The following is a 22,338-nucleotide window of genomic DNA, read 5'->3' as shown; positions in this document are numbered from 1 at the left end:
TGTGCAGATACCTGCAGCACAACCAGATAGAAGAAGTGAGTCCGGGTGCATTCAGTGGGCTCTATAATCTCACCAGGCTGTAAGTCTGCTTTTTCAATCACTCATGTCGTGCATTTGTGTGCCAATATGAATAGATATGAAAAGATATTGAAAAGATGACCTTAGAACCAAGAACCACGAGCGCTGGTTGATACTGAATTATACAAACGTATTCCCAATGAACTTTAATGTACTTTAATTGACATACATGGAAATGAGACCCATTAAAAGAGCAATGCAAAAAATGGAATATAAGCAATTAGAGGACAGATTTTGTTGTTATATTACATTTTTACCTCAGGTTTAATGTATTTATTTGTGGGGGGGAAAAGTAGAAAAACAAAAAAAAGAAGATAAAAATCAATTCGTAACAATTAACCATAATGTTTTATTTCGTATATATGTTGTTTATAATTGTAAAATATATATGTAATAAAAATACAAATATTATAATTACACCAACATATCCATCCATTCTCTATGCCGCTTATCCTAATTGGGGTCGCTGGGATAGGCTGGAGCCTATCCCAGCTGGCTTCGGGCGAGAGGCGGGGTACAACCAGGCCAATCACAGGGCACATACACCAATATAGATAAATATATTAAAAAAATGTATTTAATATATGACAAAAAAATTTATCACAGTGAATTGGGTCCCGACTGTGATAAGTAAATTTCCATAAAGTAGGATTCGATATTAATAAATTGAATATTTTTGTAGTTAGAGCACAGAAAATGTTTATGACCTTCTAAATACGTATATAATAACATATATAATAATTTTTTTTAACATTATTAGAGCCTTCTAGACATGAAATAGCGCCTCTACAGTCACTGTTGCAGTCATACTACCCAATAGAGTTGACATAATAAAAAATAAGACAGAAATAAGACACTATAAACGCTGTTGTTTTCTGCTGTGCTCTTTTTTTAATGTCCATGTTCTGTGTAGTACTTCCTGCAGTGGCTACTGCCTCATCAATTACTGACACCTAGTGACCAGTGTACAATACTACATATCATCATGATGCCTTTGAGTGTGTCTTCTGAATGCCTTCTATTTGTATTTCAGCTCATTTTTAGCTATGGATTTATGCTTGAAAATGCTGATTTTAAGCACAAAAAAACCTTCACTAAGCACATTTTTTGCTAGTAATAGTCAATATATTGAACCACGAAACAGCAATGATTTATTAATGAATATGTTTTTGACAACCGTGGTAGAGTGAAGCTGCCAAATTCAAAGAGCAAAGTGGCGAGGGATTATTTTCTTTGATATGCTTTTACATCAAACGTATGCATTTTTCCATGGCCTATTACTTTTTTTCCTCGTAGATACTTGAACTACAACAACATTTCCGTCCTGAAGCCCGGTGTGTTCAGGGATCTGCACAAGCTGGAGTGGTTGTATGTTTATTTGACTCCCTTCCTGGAAACACACCACACATTTCTAACCAGGAACTGAACGGCAAAATTCACACATTTCCTTCGTGGTTTGTGAGCAGTGTATGGATGTGAGGTGGATGGTTTGGACTCTTCTAGCCACGTGTCTTTGCTGACATCATGCTCACATCTCCGCCTGTTGCAGTGCAACGCAATCTGACAAAGTGGAATAAAAGCTGCGTGCTTTTGCTTCTAGGATCTTAGAGAACAACAACATCCATCACATCTCCTCCAAAGCCTTTTCTGGGCTCAACTCGCTGGTCTTGCTGTGAGTTTGTCTCACTCACGTCCCTCAACTTTGCTGATCGATTGGGTCCGTCTTTTGAAAGGAGCGCATTGTCTGCTATGATTGACAGGGGGTTGCTGAACAACTCGTTGACAAGGATGGAAGACGTCTGTCAGGAAATGCCCATGCTGAACTGGCTGTAAGTACAGGGCGCCGATACATCACCTTACAGGAAAACTGCACTTTTTTTTTTCATTTTGCCCATCATCCGCAGTCCTTATGTGAGACATGAACACACGTCTTTCTGCTTCCTGTGCGATATAAAAAGAGATAAGTGCAGCTATGAATGCACGTAATGGGAAACACTTATACCACCTATAAAGCTTTCTGAAAAAAACTCCAAAAAGCTCCAACAACGCTCCATTTACATATAATGTGAGGTGCATATTAACCAAGCTACAGCGACATTGTTATTGTTATTATTATTAACATTTATACGCCGATCGAACTACGTCACAGGCGTAGTGACACCTTGCCACACCACTCCAGCTGCCTACTAGCCGGCTAGCGACTAGCTTCATCACACACTTTCTTATTTTTTGGCCTTGCTCACAGTGCCTCAGACCACTACCAAAAAGGTAAAGCTACATATTGGAGCTGCTGCTGCTGTGTTTTTGTTTTGGATTTTGGAAAAGTTAAGGCTAGGTGTAGCATTTGTTGCTGTGTTGCAATGTGAAATCAACGTGCCCAGGAAGGAAGTTCCGCTAATGCTTCAAAGGACCAAAATACGGCAAAATACTGAATTATCATGAATGTACCCGTTACTACATGGTACAGCATGTACGGTGGTGGGAAGAAGTGGTTGCTCCCTTCCTGATTTCTTATTTTTTTGCAAAAAATCCACCCTACATGGCCCCGTGTAAAAAAGTGGTTGCCCCCTAAACCTAATACAGTAGACGCCCCTACAACGTAAATAATCCGTTCCGAGAACCTTTATGTTATAGGGATTTTATGTTATACGAAGCGTAAATACATGTAAATAGCCTAATCCGTTCCAAGATCTTCCCAAACTTCACCCCTTTGGCACTTCAAAATATTCAAAGTCCACCAAATATGGTGGGAAAATATAATAAAACGTTAGCATAAACATAGTAGAGTAACATTCCAATATAAAATAAGGTCATAAATAAGATTACTGTAATTGAATAAAACTGAAAAACAAAAACAATCCTACCGTTCACGAGATGTCTTGATCAGGAGCGCAAGTGGAGGCAGGAAGGAGGAGGAGGACTAGCCTTAAAGAGTCTAAGAGTCATCTGGTCTCACAGACAAACGCACACGCACTACACGATAATGCTGTGTGCAACATTTTAATTTGTAACTTAACTTAATTGTTTAAGTTAGTTTCAGGGCAACTATGAAGAGGAAGGAGGTTGAAGGGACAAGCCTGTCTCTCACAAAGTCACGTACGTGCTGTATAACTCTGCCAATGAGATGAGAGCGTAGGCGGTGCCCCGATAATCAGCCAATGAGAGCGTGAAGCGTCAGAATGCGTCACCGAGTGTTAGTCTGAACTTGCATCGACTTGAGGCATTAATAAAGTTGATTGAAAAAAAAAAAGACTTGCACTGACTTGACGCTTTGTTATATGGAATTTCTTCTGTAATACGAAGCAAAAACTTTACATAAATTCTTTATGTTCAGTGGAATTTATGTAAAAGGAGGTTTATGTTATGCGAGGTACTACTGTAACTGGTTGTGCCACCCTTAGCAGCAACAACTGCAATCAAACGTTTGTGATAACTTGCAATGAGTCTCTTACAGCGCTGTGGGGGGATTTTGGCCGACTCATCTTTGCAGAATTGTTGTCATTCAGCCACATTGGAGGGTTTTCCAGCATGAAGCGCCTTTTTAAGGTCATGCCACAGCATCTCAATAGGATTCAGGTCAGGACTTTGACGAGGCCACTCCAAAGTCTTCATTTAGTTTTTCCTCAGCCATTCAGAGGTGGACTTGCTGGTGTGTTTTGGATCATTGTCCTGCTGCAGAACCCAAGTTGGTTTCAGCTTGAGGTCACCAAACGATGGCCGGACATTCTCCTTCAGGATATTTTGGTAGACAGCAGAATTCATGGTTCCATTTATCACAGAAAGTCTTCTAGGTCCTGAAGCAGCAAAACAGCCCCAGACCATCACACTACCACCACCATATTTTACTGTGGGTATGATGTTTTTTTTTCTGAAATGCGGTGTTACTTTTACACCAGATGTAATGGGACACACACCTTCCAAAAAGCTCAACTTTTGTCTCGTCAGACCACAGAGTATTTTCCCAACGGTCTTGGGGATCATTAAGATGTTTGATGAATTGAGGCGAGCCTTAATGTTCTTTTTGTTCAGCAGTGGTTTTGGTTTTGGAACTCTGTCATGCAGGCTGTTTTTTGCCCAGTGTCTTTCTTATGGTGGAGTCATGAACTCTGACCTTAACGGAGGCAAGTGGGTCCTGCAGTTCTTTGGATGTTGTTGTGGGGTCTTTCGTGACCTCTTGGATGAGTCATTTCTGTGCTCTTGGGGTCATTTTGGTTGGCCGGCCACTGGGAATGTTCACCAATGTTCCATGTTTTTGCCATTTGTGGATAATGGCTCTCACTGTGGTTGGCTGGAGTCCCAAAGCTTTAGAAATGGCTTTATAACATTTTCCACACTGATAGATCTCAATTCATCTCGGTTATGTTTTAACAAGGGGGGGCAATCACTTTTTTACACAGGGCCGTGTCAGTTTGGATTTTTTTCTCCCTTCATAATAAAAAGTTTCATTTCAAAACTGCATTTTGTGTTCAATTGTGTTGACTAATATTTCCATTTGTTTGATGATCTGAAACATTTAAGTGTGACAAACATGCACAAAAAAAAAGAAATCAGGAAGGGGGCAAAAACGTTTTAACACCACCGTACATGCTGTGACCATGTAGTAACAGGTGCATTCATGATAACATGTAATACTTTCACTTTTTTGCCGTATTTTGGTCCTTTCAAGCATTAGTGGAACTTCCTTCCTGGGCACATTGATTTCACATTGCAACACAGCAACAAACGCTACAGCTTGCGTTAACTTTTCCAAACTCAAAAACAAAAACACAGCAGCAGTAGCAGCAGCTCCAATATGTAGCTTTACCTTTTTGGTAGTGGTCTGAGGCAATGTGAGCGAGGCAAAAAAAATAAGAGATCAGGAAAAGGGCAAACACTTTTTCACACCGCTGTATATAAAACAAAAAATCTTGTTGGTCTCTCTATGCGGCGTAGGCGTGTCCCATTACGACATGCATTCATGAGCTGAGAAAGACGTGTGTTCATGTCTCACATTAGGGTTGTGGTTGATGGGCAAATTCCCCAAAAAATGCAGTTTTCCTTTAAGAGACACTTTTTCACCACTTTGTCCCGCCTTCTTGCAGGGATTTGGAGGGGAACCTTATCCAGACCCTCGAGAACATCTCCTGCTCATGCAGCATGCTGACAGTTCTGTACGTCATCACTGTCTCAAAAATATTATAAAAATTAACTACAGTCAAACCTGTCTTAGCGGCCACCTTTATAGAACAGCCACCTGCCTATAGCAGCCACTGAAAAATCCCCCACAACAAATTTACATGTTATAGACCCTGTGTATAGCAGTAACGAAAAGGTTTCGTTTTTCAATCAATGAAGCCGTCGTGTGTAGACTTTAATTACTGAGTCCTAGCTCAGTCACAATCATTCACAAGATCCACACAAACTCTCAGTTGTTCCACATAAAAAAGCCGTCTTCTTTTGAGCTTGCTATTTCCTGGTCAAACATGTAACTTTAAGAGCATTTGCACCAAAACATTACCGCAAAGTAGGCTGGGAACAGGACGTGCTCCCAGCGACGCTACAATAAATAAAAAAAACATACGCTAGCATGCATGCGGCAGCGGTAGCAAAACTGAGTTTGGTTGTACTTAATTGAAGTATTTTAGAATGTACTCACGTTATTTTTCATCAATCCTCATCCACAAATCCATCAAAGTCCTCATCTTCTGTATTCGACACAAACAAAGCCGTCTTCTTTTCCGTTCGCTACTAGTCTGTTAACTTGTCAGTGTTATTCAGCTCCGAAGCAAAGAAGGAAACTTCTCCTGTTGCTTCTGCCAACTTTATTTATTGAACGCGGCCACCAGACAGCAGCTAAACAAGCCCCACTACATAGCTGTCCAGCCAATGCCTGTAAGAAATGACACTGTTTATTTCCTGGTGTGCACTGGTCAATACTGTAATGCCGCTTGTTGTGGGGAAGGAGAGACTCACGTCGCCAATGCACTTTGATGGCTTTACTAACAGCGGAGAACACTGCAGGACTTTACATCCACGCCAACATACAGTGGTATGAAAAAGTATCTGAACCTTTTGGAATTTCTCACATTTCTACATAAAATCACCATCAAATGTGATCTGATCTTTGTCAAAATCACACAGATGAAAAAACTGTGTCTGCTTTAACTAAAACCACCCAAACATTTCTAGGTTTTTATATTTTAATGAGGATAGCATGCAAACAATGACAGAAGGGGGAGGAATAAGTAACTGAACCCTCTGCCTAAGGAGACTTAAAGAGCAATTGAAACCAATTTTTACCAAACAATTCAAGTCAGGTGTGTGCCCAATCACTGATGAGTGGTTTAAAGCTGCCCTGAACACTACAAAACACACAGAATTGGTAAGAATTGTCTTGTCTGATGTGCACCATGGCTCGCTCAAAAGAGCTGTCTGAAGACCTGCGATCAAGAATTATTGATTTGTATAAAGCTGGGAAAGGATACAAAACCATCTCTAAAAGTCTGGATGTTCATCAATCGACAGTCAGAGAAGTTGTCTACAAATGGAGAGAGTTTGGCAACGTTGCTTCTCTACCAAGGAGTGGCCGTCCACCAAAGATGACGCCAAGAGTTCAGCGCAGAATCCTCAGAGAGGTAAAAAAGAGTCCAATATCTCTGTGCACACATCAACTATATGTAAAACAATGGCCAAGAATGGTGTTCATGGTAGGACTCCACGGATGAAGCCACTGCTGTCTAAAAAAAAACATTGTTGCTCGTTTAATGTTCGCAAAAAGGCACTTGGACACTCCACAGAAGTTTTGGCAAAATATTTTGTGGACTGATGAAACCAAAGTTGAATTGTTTGGGAGGAACACACAACGTCATGTGTGGAGGAAAAATGGAACATCTCACCAACATCAACACCTCATCCCCACCGTGAAGCATGGTGGAGGGGGCATCATGGTTAGGGGCTGTTTTGCTGCCTCAGGGCCTGGACAACTTGCAATCATTCATGGAAAAATGAATTCAAAAGTTTATCAGGATGTTTTGCAGGAAAACCTGAGGGCGTCTGTCAGACAGTGGAAGCTAAAAAGAGGATGGCTGCTGAAACAAGACAATGATCCAAAACACAGAAGTAAATCAACTTCTGAATGGTTTCAGAAGAACAAAATACACGTTCTGGAGTGGCCAAGTCAAAGTCCACACTTGAACCCCATTGAGATGCTATGGCATGACCTCAAGACAGCGATTCATGCCAGACATCCCAGGAATCTGACTGTACTAAAGCAGTTTTGTAGAAAAGAATGGGCCAAGGTTAGTCCTGATCGATGTGCCAGACTGATCTGCAGCTACAGGAAGTGTCTGGTTGAAGTTATTGCTGCCAAAGGGGGGGCCACAAAATATTAAATGTGAGGGTGCAGTTACTTATTCCTCCCCCTTCTGTCATTGTTTGCATGCCATCCTCATTAAAATATGAAAACCTAGAAATGTATGGGTGGTTTTAGTTAAAGCAGACACAGTTTTTTCATCTGTGTGATTTTGACAAATATCAGATCACATTTGATGGTGATTTTATGCAGAAATGTGAGAAATTCCAAAAGTTTCAGATACTTTTTCATACCACTGTAAACACACTTCCCAACTCTCTCCAAACTCACAGCTAGCACTGAGCCTAGCTCTCCTGCTCGGGACGCCCACCGTCACTTCCCGTCACTTCCTGATGAACTAAAGCTGTAAGGACAACTCTGCCGTAAAAAAAGTAAAATATTAAAAACAAACGTAAGACATTACTAGCACAGCTTTGTTCTGTGGGTCGTGGATATATTCTATCAGTTATTATTAAGCCTCTAGCTTCCTTTTTAGTAAGTAAAAATCTTGGCTATGATTGCACTACATTGTCATGTAGACCTACAAAGTACACTTGGAAGAACAAGAGGTGAATAAATGTATTGCAACTGATGTGAAACTGATGAGGGGTAGGATTAAATAAGCTTTGCTTCTTCCTACTCCTTTTTGGACATGCAAAATTGTGAATTGTACTATGTGATGTGCTACTGTTTGACTCATATGCATGTTCAGGATTAAAACCATGAACCATGATAATAACAAGCCTAGTAGTGCTGTACAACTTTTATCCGCAGTCTGCAGTGCCCTCTACTGATCAACATTATTATTATTATTTTTTTCCCTTTTTTAAAATTTTTTTTCCTCTACTGGTCAACATTCAAACTGGACGCCAACCTGTCTGTAGAGGCCACCTGTCTATAGCGGCCACTTTTGCAGACTCCCTCTAGTGGCCGCTATAGACAAGTTTGACTTATATTGTAAAAAATATATTTTAAAAACTCCCCACAAAAGACACAAACATACAACTTTTTTCTCAAAAAGATAGAACAAAAAAGTCCCCAAACTTTTCTAGAAAATATTAACTTTTTTGTAGATCATGTAAAACATTTCCTGCAATTAACTGGCAACCACTCCAGGATGCACCCCCAAAGTCAGCTGGGATAGGCTCCAGCATACTCCCGCGACCCTAGTGAGGATAAGCAGCATAGAAAATGGATGGATGGATGGATTTAAAACATTTCTCAACAATACACTTTCTCTAAAATATATAACTAAAAAGTCCCACTATTATGGAACTTTTTTTTTAGAAAATATAAGCTTTTTTCTTGGTCATATAATACTTTTCTCAAAAATAAAATTTTCAAAGGTATGTGACTTTTTCTACAAATACAAAACTTTTTGCTACACAATATACCACTTTCGTCTTGAAAATATACAATTAGTTTAGGAAATGTACTTTGTCTGGACTATTTTTTTATTAAAATAAAAATATATATAACAAAAAAGCCCCCCAAATTATGGGACTTTTTTCAGGCCATGTGAAACCTTTCTCAAAAATACAATGCAATTGCAATGCTTAAAATGACCAAAATACGACATGTTATCATGTATTACATGTTATCATGAATGTACCTGTTACTGCATGGTCACAGCATTCATGTAAAACCATCAAACCTTGTTGGAGGTTTTTGGAGGTGTTTTAATAGCGGTCTTTGTAGGCGGCATAGGTGTGTCCCCTTACATGCTATAATGAGTCTCTTTTTGACTGATTTTATATCTATAGAACGCACAGAAAAGAGAAAGTCATCTGTTCTTGTCTCACAAAAGGATTGTGGATGATGGGCAAAATTCCTTTAAACTAGGAGGTGCCAATCCGTCGATCGTGAGCTACTAGTCGATAGTTGGGAGTTTGCCGGTCGAGAACATTTGAAAAAAATGTATTATCACGTCAGTGCCCTCACCTCCCGGAGAGCAACCAACAGGCACACTTCTTGTCCACTGAACATGCCCGTACGCCCCGCCGCTACTCAGGCAGCAACCCGCAAGCCCCAGCATGGAGCCCAGTCCCCAAAACCCGGTCGGAGGTACACTAGTACACCGGCTCGCCTCGTACACCGACTCGCCCCCCTGTGCTAGCAAAAAGGTCAAGCGACAGGGGGAGGGAGTGACAGAGCGCTGCAGCGATGTGCCTACGCACAAAACAGTAATTATTGCACGTTGATAGGCCTCAGAATCTGCCTTTGCCACCTTAAAGTTAAGGCACAAATATAACTCCATAGAAAAAAAAAAATCTTTGAGCCGCGACAATGACGCTCGTTAAGGGCTGACTGTTGTAGCACTTTGACGAGCCCCTCTCCTCGATCTGCATCGCTCGTCCACTACACTGAACCAACAAGCCAAATGAGAGTTGTGGTTTGCTCATGAAGCTGACGCCACAAGCCCAAGAGCCACAAAAGTAGGAGTGTACGAGTGCCCAGAGTGCGGCTCAGGGGACATCTGCGGCCTGTGGCTCATTTGTCATTGTATCACTGCAGAAACTAAATTACATTTCAAAAACAGCAAAAATGATAAAAAATACAGCAAAAGACACAATGAGAAAAAGCTGAAATGTTGAAAGCAACACACAATAATAACACAAAGCATACAGTATATTGTATGTATATATAATTTTGTATATATAGACATATTTTGTGCAGGTTCACGGCCGGGAATGGGGACCTTGGTCTCAAAAAGGTGACCTCCGCTTTAAACCGTATCCATCATGAGTGGACAAAAAAAAAGCTCAAATTCTGAAATTCAACCCATTGAAACGGAAGGGTGCCAAGATCAGACTGGAATAAAAGATTACTTGACCGTGCAAAATATACATTTTTGACCCGGAATTACTATCAAATCAATTATCGAATTAATTATGATCAATATTTCAAAGTAATTAAGATAGAAAGGCTTATATTTTGAAGTGTCCAGGAGTAGGGGGTACATGGCTTCAAGTCAACATTCGCTAAGGGGGACGCGACCGTAAAAAGTTTGAGAACCACTGCACTAGAATATTACTGCATGTATACAAGCCACTAGAATATTAACTCAAATATTTACAGTGTTAGAATATTCATGTATGTACACTTACAGTACGAGTGCACCACTATTGCTGCATGTATCGGATGCTCTTGGGTCTTTCTTTACGAATGTTTTTGATGATATTTTCCAGGGTTCTGCAGCGCAACAGGATCAGTCATATCCACGAGAAAGCCTTCTCCGTCCTTCAGAATCTTGGGGAGCTGTAAGTACTTTTGATAAATGAAGACAATAATTAAGGAGATACGAGAACTCTGCAGATTGCCTCCTCTTGCTGTTTGCCCAGAGTGCTGAAAGAGCTTAATATTAAGATGACTAGCACTGTGTGTGCGTGTGCGTGTGCGTGTGCGTGTGCGTGTGCGCGTGCGCGTGCGCTGCTGAACCACCTGATGGCCATCCATCCATATTTATGTTTGCTGTTGAAATGACATGGAATTGTCTCCAAACACACGCAGAGATCTTTCTAGCAACAGACTGACGGAGATCCCTCCTAATCTCTTTGTCCACCTGGAGGATTTGCTTCAACTGTGAGTTGTTTTTCTTCTTATTAAGGTCATAGTTTTTACACGTACACACTCACATATGCACACACATGCTTGGATGCGCTCATTAGAGCCGTGTCCAAACAGGGGCGCATGCTGAAGGGCTGCATACTAAAAAAAAAAGAAAAGGATGCAAGGGTCTACTGTGATTTATTATTATTATTATTACTATTATTATGTTGTAAAAATGCCAAAAAAAAGCAGATATGACACATTCTCTGAGCCTTCTAACTAACAACCTGACACGGGAGTTAAAATTTTAAATTCAGCTGCACTCAAAACGTCCTTATTTCTTGCAGTGTTCACCCACCCTCAGCAGCATTGAAAAAAAAAACATGTAGAAGATATCTTTACAATGTTAAGTTCATGTAAAATAGTGAAATTTACAGCCTTACGAAATACCCAATACAGTCATCCCTCGCTAATTATTGCGGTGATTGGTTCCAGACCCGACCACGATTGCGCAGGCTACGGGATGTCTGCAGGGACATAGCAGACGGCCGCCGCTAGCACAGCAAGTTATCGAGCTAACTAGTTAGCTTCTCCAGTTTACTTATACTAAACTTAAGAGAGTGTTTCAAACTCAAACGCTCTGCTGGTTCAGACAGCTGACAGATGTGAAAAGGGGGGACTTATCTGACCTTTGGCCTTCGGCAAAGGTAATATTACGACTTTATTCTTGTAAATTTACGACTTTATTCTCCTAAATGTATTACTTTTAATCTTGGAAATTTACGCCCTTTTTTTCTTGTAGATTTACGACTTCATTCTTGTAAATTTACAACTTTATTCCCAAAATCTAAATTTTTTTTTTTCAGTGTGGCACTAATACTTCGTCGTACATTTGAAACCCTGCCTTAAGGTTAGGATAAATAAATTGGAGGCTAACTAGTTAGCTCGCTAGCATGCTGTGCAGCTGAGACCGCCTCTTGTGTCCCTGCAGTGATCCCTGCATTTGCAATGTGGCGTAAACAAAGAATAACAGGAGTGTAACTATAGGTCAGTTATTTCATGTCTACATGGCTCTAATAATGGTAAAAAAAAAAATGTGAAAGTCATAATCATGTTTTCTATGCTAACGAAAATGGCACAAGCCATCCGTGCACTGTTGGCTCCCGCTGCACACTGAGAGCATAGTGGAGAGCCACGCATCCATGAATCACGCATGCTCAAGGCACGGATCTCGCCCTGTTTTACAGAGCCGGATCTACAACGTAAATGTTTCTCAATCTGCATTAAATTACTGCTCGTTACACTCAAGCCTCATTTGGGCTCGGTCACTTACCAGTCAGATGTGTGATGGGAGAACGATGCATGATAAATAAAACGAGATAAGAGGTGAAGGCTGGAGGCGAGCTGGATGTACTGTAATTATTACGCTGTCTAGACTTTGGGAGGAGCTAGCCAAGATAAAATATTATTTTATTTTGATGAAGTGATGGCCAATTTTAAATGAACAAACTAAGAATCGAGTTTATTTTTAGTTCTAAATGTAGTAATTAAGGTGTTTTTACTACTTTTTTTGTCTCTCCTACGAGGTTCTGCTTTTTTTCCAACTGTATCTGTTACAAGATCCTATGCAAATATTAGCCGATGACTGGACCTGGCAACAGTGTACCCGTGTTTGGCTAGATAGCAGACAGGGCAACATTCAGGCAGAAAACGAAAAGTAAGAAAAAGATAAAAGAAACCATTATGCCGCGTGGGAGACGCTGCGGCGCTAAAGTGAGTGTCGAAAATGTTCTTGTGCTGTCAGAGTGATGGTGAATAAATGCTCACTGGTGGGTTATTTTGCAGAAACATTTCTTACAATCCCATCGTGGAGCTCCAAGTGGACCACTTTGATAAGCTGCACAGGCTGAAATCATTGTGAGTCCTCACACGCTGGTGTGTATGTGTGTCTGTGTGTATGTGTGTGTGCGCGTGCGCAGCCTCTCCTTTCATTATTCAAATAGTGCGCCACATGAAAGTACATTACGTGGAAATGCCTGCTGTTTGCACGTGTGCACTAGGGTGGTGGAAAAACACTACAATGGGGAAAATAAGTGTTTGATCCCAGTTAATTAAATTCAAATAAACGTAGCATAAAAAGGATGGACTGGTCTGTGTAAGGATGCTAACTTATTAATAATTATGCCCCCACAGTATATGTTTCTTTCTCTCTTCTTCACCAGGAGCATAGAGGGCATCGAAATCGGGAACATCCAACGTCGCATGTTTGAGCCTCTTAAACACTTGACTCACATGTGAGTATGCGGCCATTATTATATCCTCATTATGTGTATTTATGAAAAATTGTGACAGTGAAGCGCGAAGAGGAGAGGGATTATCCTTCCATACATCCATCTTCTTTGCGGGGGCAGCAGCCTCAGCAGGGAAGCCCAGACTTCCCTCTACCCGGTTACTTCGTCCTGCACCTCCCGGCGGATCCCGAGGCGTTCCCAGGCCAGTTGTGAGACATCTCTGTCTCTCCGACGTGTCCTGGGTCTTCCCTGAAGGGCGAGGGATTACTGTATCTCAAAAAATGTATGAGTGATGTATGTGTGTAACTTAAAAGTCTTCTACGCCTGAACCACTGCACACAAAAGGGTGAACATTTGTCAGAGCATGCACCCCTACTGTGTTGCCTGTGCTATAATTTTTCCAGCAAACACACCACATGGTGGCACTGTTATTAAACCCCAAACTATGACCCCTATTAGTTGGATTGACTTGGACCCATTGTAACTTTAGGGTGTTTAGCCTAATCTCTACCAATTTGGTAATGGTAATGGTAATGGTACACACTTTTAGGGGACTGATAAGCACATGATTGGTTGAAAAACACGGCTGCCGTAAAGCAAAATGTCTTTGCAGGGGCACCTAACTAATTGCCCATAAGTCATTCATCATTTCATGAATGATTATGAAACTTTGAGGGTATCTGTATTACATGTATCCTAGCCTGTCTGCCAAAGCGTTTTGACCACAACCCATAAGAGGCGCCACCAAGAGTCCTTTCCAGTCATGTTTCACAACTGCACATGCTTAACAGCGACGGTATGAAAAAGACATCAAAACAGCGCCATCTGCTGGGTCCGGTCTGTCCCACCTGCCCTTACTATGGAGGGTAATTACTTGAAGGGTTAGTTCGGATTTTTTGACATGAAGTTGTATGACATCTGCATCAGCATTGTAGTCCAATAACAAAGAATTACCCCCCACTTGGTCTCCTAAATCCAGTTCTGGTCAGATTTCCGTGATGAACGTAGTTCCACTTAGTTGCAGGGGACAATTAAGTCAAGACTTTGGCTTCTCAAAACAATATGCGTTCAAAAGATTAATACATTTGCATCAGAAAAATGCCTTCTCAAAAAAATCTGACCTCACAAAACGCTTGGCGTTACACTCCTGATCAAAATCTTAAGATCAGTTGAAAAATTGCTAGAATGTGCATTTTGCACATTTGGATCTTAAGGAGGTTTTAAGTAGAGCTACAATATGCAAAAACAAAAAGGGGGAGTGGGACAAAAAGCACTTTGAAAAAGTCATTTATTGAAAACAACAATTAAACTGAAATACTACCTACTAAAAATAATCTTGTAAAGTTAAATGAGTTTTTCCTGTTTGCTGAGCTGATGTGTCTCGTGTGCTCGTGCATGTCACTCCAGGCGTGTTCTTATGATGATTTTATTTCGCAGTTGCTGATTTGACTGCTGCAATCAAGCTGCCTTATCATTTTTAATTAGCTTCCCTGCCATTAACCTGTGTGTGTGTGTGTGTGTGTGTGTGTGTGTGTGTGTGTGTGTGTGTGATTGGCAGCTACTTCAAGAAGTTCCAGTACTGCGGTTACGCGCCGCATGTGCGCAGCTGCAAGCCCAACACCGACGGCATCTCCTCCTTTGAGGACCTTCTGGCCAACATCGTGCTGAGGGTCTTTGTGTGGGTGGTCTCGGCCACCACCTGCTTCGGCAACATCTTCGTCATTGCCACGCGCTCTTACATTCGCTCGGAGAACAAGCTGCACGCCATGTGCATCATCTCCCTCTGCTGTGAGTCACAAGCAAACATCACTGGAAATCATGCGCTTTCACATGTTACTACTGTAAATAAACGAAATGCATAAAACAAATGCACTAGCTCCATTCTAATGTAAATTGGCTGGCGATTAGCATTAGCATTGTCTGACGATTTCCAACACGGGGCGAAAACATTTCTCTCCCCCAGGGTTGGTGCATGGCAGAAAATAATTGAGAGCTACTAATCTAACGACATCCAATGCAAGAATTCTTCCTTTAAAAAGACAGTAATGCTCAATAACATAATAATGTAAACATTTTTTCAGCAACAGAGCAGAAATACGAGCTCAGAGAAAAATAACATTTGAAACACCTGCACAACATTAAAAATGCTTAGCGCATCAATACGTGGTGTAGAATTATAGAACAGTGCAATAATATGGCATTAAAAAGGAAGAATCCTGATTTCATTGATTCATCATTATTTAATAGGGGTGTCACGAGTCACTCAGTTCATGGGACGAGATGATACACAGGATTGGGTCTACGAAAACGAGACGAGACGAGATTTTATCATTACTTTTAAGAAAAGAACAATGAAAAAAAAATATGACAATAAATTGCAATCTACTCATTTAATTTCTGCTACTTTACACTCTTCTGCACTCTGTGTGTATGCTAGCGACCCCGCCTCCACCCACTGAGACAAAGAGACTGTATGACTGAGAAAAGGGCTCATGCCGTTGTTCTGTGGAACAAACGCGCCAAGGTGCTGAAACCAATGCACAGAGTGAGCTCTCTTCCTGCCTATTTGGAGACGGGGGACGAGGAAAACAGGCACGCATGCACATGGAAAAATATTGAGGCCGGCAAAATTATTGAGTGCATTTTCATTTACTGTGTGATTAATGAATTCATTTATTATTTTCCAGGCCTAGTGCCCGCAAGAGTTTTTTTTTTTCTGAATCAGAAATCTTGTCAGGTTTTAGGCTGAGTCCCAATTCTCCCCTTAGCCCTTCCCCTTTCTCTTACCCCTTCCCCTACCCCTTAAAACCTTGGGCCAAAAGGAAGAAGCCACTGACAAATGGACACCACTTGATTCTCATTACGTCATCACCCTCCACCCCTTGCTGGCTGTGACATTGGCAGATGAGATAATTAAGTTGTTCATAAAACATGTTGCCTTCCATAAAGCAAGGTGCATACATTTCTACTTGTTTTTCAATGTTACTTAGCCAACCTCAGAACACATTTTTTAAAAATAAAAGGCACACACTTTTTCAGACTGTGACACAAACAACAAACAACTCCAATAAATAACAGCTTACAAGCAGCACTGTAACAACATTTCTAAAAATAGAAAATGTTTCAAATATACACATGAAATAGAAATAACAATATAACAAACTTCATCAACACATGTATAGACCTTATCAGGCATCATTTTAAGGTTTAAAAACTTCCCTGTTTTGGCCTCGCTCTCCTCCTTTTGTTGATGTTCTCTCCTCAGATTATTTTGTCAGAAATTCCAGGATGGCCTTTTGCTGCATTTGACTTTTCCATACTGGGATTGTAGCTTTTGAAAGGTACTGGAGTGCTGTATTGTGTAGCAGAGGGCTGACTTCCGTTGGCTCAGCATCTCCTGCAGGAATGACACACATGCATCATTGATGGGCTACAATTATTTACTCATTGTAAATACAGTAACAATAGTAATAGTAGTATAGTAATAGTGTGCTGAAAACAAATCTAGAGTGATGGTAATAAAAAAAAATAGATGGGACAACTTTTGGTTCCAAAAGTTGAATAAAGTATGGTCATGTGGTGTGCGGTCCACATATGGCCACGTTGCTCACTTCCTGACCAGTGACACTGTATGCTGAATACTAGAAACATATCATCACATCACCACGAGAATTGTTGGTGGACTAGGGTGGCTGACTTCACTACGATGTGCTGTGTTATATGAATGATTTGATAGCTAATATAAAACGCCACAGAGCTCGGGAGAACCAGATACGGAGCAGGGATAGCCACCCGCCATGCGTGTGTGGGTTCTCCCACATTCCAAAAACATGCATGTTAGTTTAACAGGCGACTCTAAATTGTCCATAGGTATGAATGTGAGCGTGAATGGTTGTTTGTCTATATGTGCCCTGCGATCGCCCAAAGTCAGCTGGGATAGGCTCCAGCATACCACCGCCACCCTGGTGAGGATAAGCGGCATAGAAGATGGATGCTACCGACACCTGCAGGACTTGAGTGGAATGTATGACTTACCAACTTAGAGGCAATGAAGTAACACTTTAAAAATGGTTTTGTCAATGCCAAGCTTAACTCATCTCATTACTTTACAGTGGGATACCTTTTTGTTATCAATTTGTTCCAAAAAGTTCAACGAAAACTGAGGCAGTAAAAAAACCGAGGCAGTTATTTCCGTAGGAAATCATGTCATTAACCCGTTCCAGACACCCAAAAATACTGACAAAAAATGTTTCAATTTTTTTTTTCTTGAATTCAATTGTGTGTCTCACTTGGTGGTCATGATCATTAGCCTTGGGTAGTGACCGAAAGGACAAGCGGCCAAAATGAGTTTTTCTCCATAGGGTGGCTGAGCTGACTGTCATCCGGGAGAAGCCACTGCTCCTCCACACTGAGAGGAGCCAGATGAAGTGGCTTGGGCATCTGGTCAGGATGTCTCCCGGACGCCTCCCTAGGGTGGTGTTCAGGGCATGTCCTACTGATAGGAGGCCTCGGGGAAGACCCAGGACATGTTGGAGAGACTACGTCTCCCAACTGGCCTGGGAAGGCCTCAGAATCTGCCGAGAGGAGCTGGACGAAGTAGTCGGGCAGAGGGAAGTCTGGCCTTCCCTGCTTAGGTGGCTACCCCCACAACCCGACCTCAGATAAGCGGTAGACGATGGATGGATGGACCTTCTTTATCAAATTGCTGGCACTCGCAACTTTCTTTGGCCGTCGTTAGCAATGCTGTACAAAAAACAAGTAAGTACAGTCAAACTTGTTTATAGCGGCCACTAGAGGGAGACTGCAAAAGTGGCCGTTGAGATTGCCCAGTCCTGACGTCTTGCTGTCAGAATGTGCTCCCCAAACACAATTCCTAGGCAACAAAGGCTGTAACAAAGGTTCACCAATCCAACACAGCAAAGTGCCATTATAGCAGTATGTGTAGAGAATGCACTTAATTACCTGGCATGTAAGCAGTCCCATATGCAAGCGTGTATCATATAGCACAATTTCAGCACATGGTATATATCCTAGTGACTGCCAGCTCTCACTAACTGAGAGGCCAATACTACCCCTAAACACATCCCCTTAGATTAGATGTGGTAAACGGAGTGGAAAATATTCCATTCCTAACAGTAAGATTAGGAAAAAATTACACAAGCCTTGGTGATTGGTTGGCACCTGAAGTTTGGGTTAGGATTTGTTCATAGTTGCCATGGTGTCCAAGCCAGAAAAAAACATCCGTTCATTTGAAACCTCAACCCAGAAGTACCTTGCTAGCTAACAAACACAAAAAAAGGTACTCCAGAAAAGATAATGGTCAATGGTCATCCTCCTTCCTTCTAGGTGCAGACGGGCTGATGGGCATCTACCTCTTCATGATTGGTGCGTACGACCTGAAGTTTCGCGGCGAGTACAATCGCCACGCCCAGGCCTGGATGGACAGCAGTCATTGTCAGATGATCGGCTCCCTGGCCATGCTGTCCACAGAGGTGTCGGTCCTGCTTCTCACCTACCTCACGCTGGAGAAGTACATCTGCATTGTCTACCCTTTCCGTTACTTGATGCCGGGATGGCGCCGCACGGTCACCATCCTGCTGGGGATATGGGTGTTTGGATTCGTGGTGGCCTTCTTGCCGCTAGTCTGCAAAGGGCTCTTTCGAAACTTCTACGGGACCAACGGCGTTTGCTTCCCGCTGCACTCGGAGCAGCCAGAGACGGCGTGGGCTCACGTGTACTCCATTGTCATTTTCCTGGGTGAGGATTGTGTATGTCAGGGGTGCCCAAACATTCTAAAAATATCATTTAACAAGAAAACTAGAAAACGGAAAAAAAATCAGCAGTAATTTTACAATAATGAAGTCATACTATGGAGACAAAAAAGTTGCAATCTAATGAGGAAAAAGTCATAATTATATTAGAATAACGTAATTTAATGAGAAAGAACATCATTTTAGTTGCAGAACATTTAAATATTAAAGAAAATGAGAAAATAAAAAGTCGGAATATGACAAACAAACCAGAATAAAGTTGCAAATTTTGGAAAATTAGGTTGCTTAGTTCATGGGAATAACGTCAAAATATTATCGGAATGAAGTCATAATCACAAGAAGAACATTTACAACAAGAAAGTTGAAAAATTTGTAAAATAAAAAAAAAACAACTGTAACAAATAGCTGTAATTATACAAAAATAAAGTCAAAATATTCACAGAAAAAGTTGCAGAAAAAAACTTGCAATTTTTCCCAGAATAAACTAATAATAATTTTTAGAAAATTGCATTGCGGTAAAAGTCAGAATATTATGGGAATAAAGTAGGGCTGCAACAAATCATTATTTTAATAACCGATTAATTGGTCGATTATTTTTTTTATTAATCGATGAATCTGATTTTTTTAACACATTTTTTATTTCCGCTTCCTTAATCAGAAATAGAAGATTTGAACTGACAGAGCAAATAAGTGACGAACAGCAGGTTGCCGCTTGAATATTCTGTTAAAATAATGTTAAATAATAAAAAACCTAAATGTTTGTGAACTCGCTTCAGTAAAACAATAAATGTACACAAAAATACAATCTTGATGATTTTCTTAATCAATTAATCTGAAGCGTCTTGTTTCAATTAATGGAGATGGACCAAATGAATATGAAGCAAACACCTACAGTGAGTAGTTGGGTCCGCAACATCATCAGAACAGCAGCAAAGATACCCATCACTGTTTTCCAAAGTCAAAGCTGATGTGTGTGAATATCTTGTTTTGGCTAAAACACAAAGATTATAGGTCTGCTGTCATGGATGACTACGAAAATGTAAAATTATTCACATTTGAGAGGCTGAAATCAGAGGAGATTTACATATTTGAATAAAAGAATGATTAATCGATTACCAAAATAGTTGTTAATTGGGTAATCAACTAACCATCAATTAATCGTTTAATTGTTGCAGCTGTAGAATAACGTTAAAATACTATGAGATTAAAGTAATAATATTGCAAAAAGAAAATTTACAAAGATTATTTAAGAAGTGTCACGATTTGGCCATGCGGCGTTGTGTGGCGACCCCAAGGATGCGGACCAAGTGCAGGTAAAAATGTTTCTTTTAATAAAGGTCGCTGTGGCGCAACAGCAGGAACACAACAAAGACCAGTAAAGACATGAACAAACGACAATGCGTCCACAAACTAAGGACCGCGCACCTGAAATGAATACGGCAGTGACTCAAACTACAAACAGGTGCGAGTGATAAACGTAAAGCATGTGAAGCAGAAAAACAGGGCAAGGCAGGAAGTGATTACAAACAGGAAGTGAGTCAAACCACAGGAACTAAGGCATAAAAGGGAACATAAATACGCTGTCACATGAGCTAAATTAATTAATTAGGGCGTGACACTAAGACAACTTCTCTGCAGGTCTGAACCTGGTGGCGTTCCTCATCATTGTCCTCTCCTATGCGAGCATGTTCTACAACATACAGCGCACAGGCACCCAGACGGCCATGTACAGCAACCACATCAAGGAAGAGGTGACCATCGCTAAGCGCTTCTTCTTCATCGTCATCACCGACTCCCTCTGCTGGATCCCCATTTTCGTGCTCAAGATTCTGTCGCTGCTGCAGGTGGAGATTCCCGGTATAGTAGATGTGCCATAAGCGTTCATTCCATGTTGGCTCACAGCGTGTGTGCTGCATGTGCACAATTGCTGGGCCGTGATGCTTTCGAAGAAGCACTTTGAGTCACGTCGTACTCAAAATATCCAAATATTCACTGACATTTTCCTGCCACAATCTACAACCTAAAGAAATTACTACATGCCATGAGATACTGTTCCACTCCAGTCCTGCAGGTGGCAGTAATGCATGTTGCAAAGGGTGTCCTCACGAGACGTTATGTTAGCTGGCATTTTGCCGACAATAATTTGCACCGAATAATGTAGTGGGAACTGATGTTAGGGATGTGGAGTGTTATTCAAAGTCAGTATCTTCATTCATCTTTGTAATACAAACACACAATTCAACATTGATCACAAACTTTTATTCTGCGTTTTGTTGTTTATTCCACACTTACAGTGATTCGTGGTTGAATACGGCCTATTATTGGTTTATAAAAATGCAGATTTAAGCAAATTTGACATATTTTTGGCCTAAAAAGCCTTTTAAATTCATTGTTAACCTTCACAGTGATTCTTTCAGGTTTCCTTCAGGGCCTCTTTTGCTTTAAACAGTGACTTTACGTTTTCAAGTTCTGATTTATTGCTGTGCAGACTCCCTAATTAGGACCCCTGCAGGGATGAAAGAAGTCATTTGGTGGCGAAATTGTTTTGAGAAGAGCACTTCTTCTAACCAAGCAGTGTTCAGCATAAAACCACATGAAGCCCATATTCACTCACTAATTTATTTTTGTGTTTCTCTTTGTCGCCAGGTACCATTAGCTCGTGGGTGGTCATATTCATCCTCCCCATCAACAGCGCCCTCAACCCCATCCTTTACACGCTGACAACGCGTCCCTTTAAGGAGACTCTCACGCAGGTTTGGGCCAACTACAGGCACAGGTGGCCTGTGGTCAGCAGCCCCCCCCTTCATCCACCCTTGCACACTTGGCAGGAAATGTGCCCCATGCAGGATGCCAACCCTGCCACCGCCGTGGGGGGTCATCGGGACGCCAAGCTCCCCCCTGTGGAAAATAACACAAAGCAACACGATGACAAGCAATGACACGAATGGTGGTGCGTTCAAGTGCGTGTAAAGGAGAGTGTCACTCACCGCCAAGGCCCAGTGAACATGTGACTCGTGAGTGAGGACGCATGACAGGCAGGGCGATACTGTTCCGCTCCAACTCCACTCCAAGGTGGCGGTAGGTGCCGGATCTGGTGGGTCACTGCACAAAAATGGGGATCTAATTCCTCAACCTCAGTCTTTCTCCGAAATGGAACGGTTTCTTTCTTAGGGATGCTTGTATGACGTTACGCTGGGATTCAGGCGCTACCTTGGCAGAGGTAACTGGAGTTATCAGGTGTAGCCACAAAAGCATGTCATGCTGTTGCAGGTGCAGATCAAATGTCATGTACCGTGTACAAGCACGTTTACGTAAGGCG

At 41.4% G+C, this 22,338-nt stretch overlaps 1 protein-coding gene across 3 annotated transcripts in view; it reads left to right on the top strand.

Annotated features, from left to right (window-relative positions):
* The window catches only part of rxfp1 (relaxin family peptide receptor 1), a 47,794-nt gene extending 25,798 nt beyond the window's left edge, over positions 1-21,996 (top strand). The window contains exons 6-18 of one of the 3 annotated variants that reach the window (XM_054792788.1): positions 8-79; positions 1,375-1,446; positions 1,679-1,750; positions 1,839-1,907; positions 5,160-5,228; positions 10,597-10,668; positions 10,919-10,990; positions 12,803-12,874; positions 13,180-13,251; positions 14,807-15,036; positions 18,595-19,005; positions 20,658-20,876; positions 21,666-21,996. In XM_054792788.1, coding sequence (XP_054648763.1) covers positions 8-79; positions 1,375-1,446; positions 1,679-1,750; positions 1,839-1,907; positions 5,160-5,228; positions 10,597-10,668; positions 10,919-10,990; positions 12,803-12,874; positions 13,180-13,251; positions 14,807-15,036; positions 18,595-19,005; positions 20,658-20,876; positions 21,666-21,958 — 1,795 coding nt within the window. In that variant the 3' untranslated portion in view covers positions 21,959-21,996. The remainder of the gene's footprint in view (positions 1-7; positions 80-1,374; positions 1,447-1,678; positions 1,751-1,838; positions 1,908-5,159; positions 5,229-10,596; positions 10,669-10,918; positions 10,991-12,802; positions 12,875-13,179; positions 13,252-14,806; positions 15,037-18,594; positions 19,006-20,657; positions 20,877-21,665) is intronic. The other 2 variants (XM_054792790.1, XM_054792789.1) reach the window with 2 other exon arrangements.
* The last annotated feature ends 342 nt before the right edge of the window (positions 21,997-22,338 follow it).

The sequence above is a fragment of the Dunckerocampus dactyliophorus genome, chromosome 11 (assembly GCF_027744805.1).
Source record: "Dunckerocampus dactyliophorus isolate RoL2022-P2 chromosome 11, RoL_Ddac_1.1, whole genome shotgun sequence".
NCBI classification, from domain to species: Eukaryota; Metazoa; Chordata; class Actinopteri; order Syngnathiformes; family Syngnathidae; genus Dunckerocampus; species Dunckerocampus dactyliophorus.
This window is presented reverse-complemented; position numbering and strand designations above follow the sequence as displayed.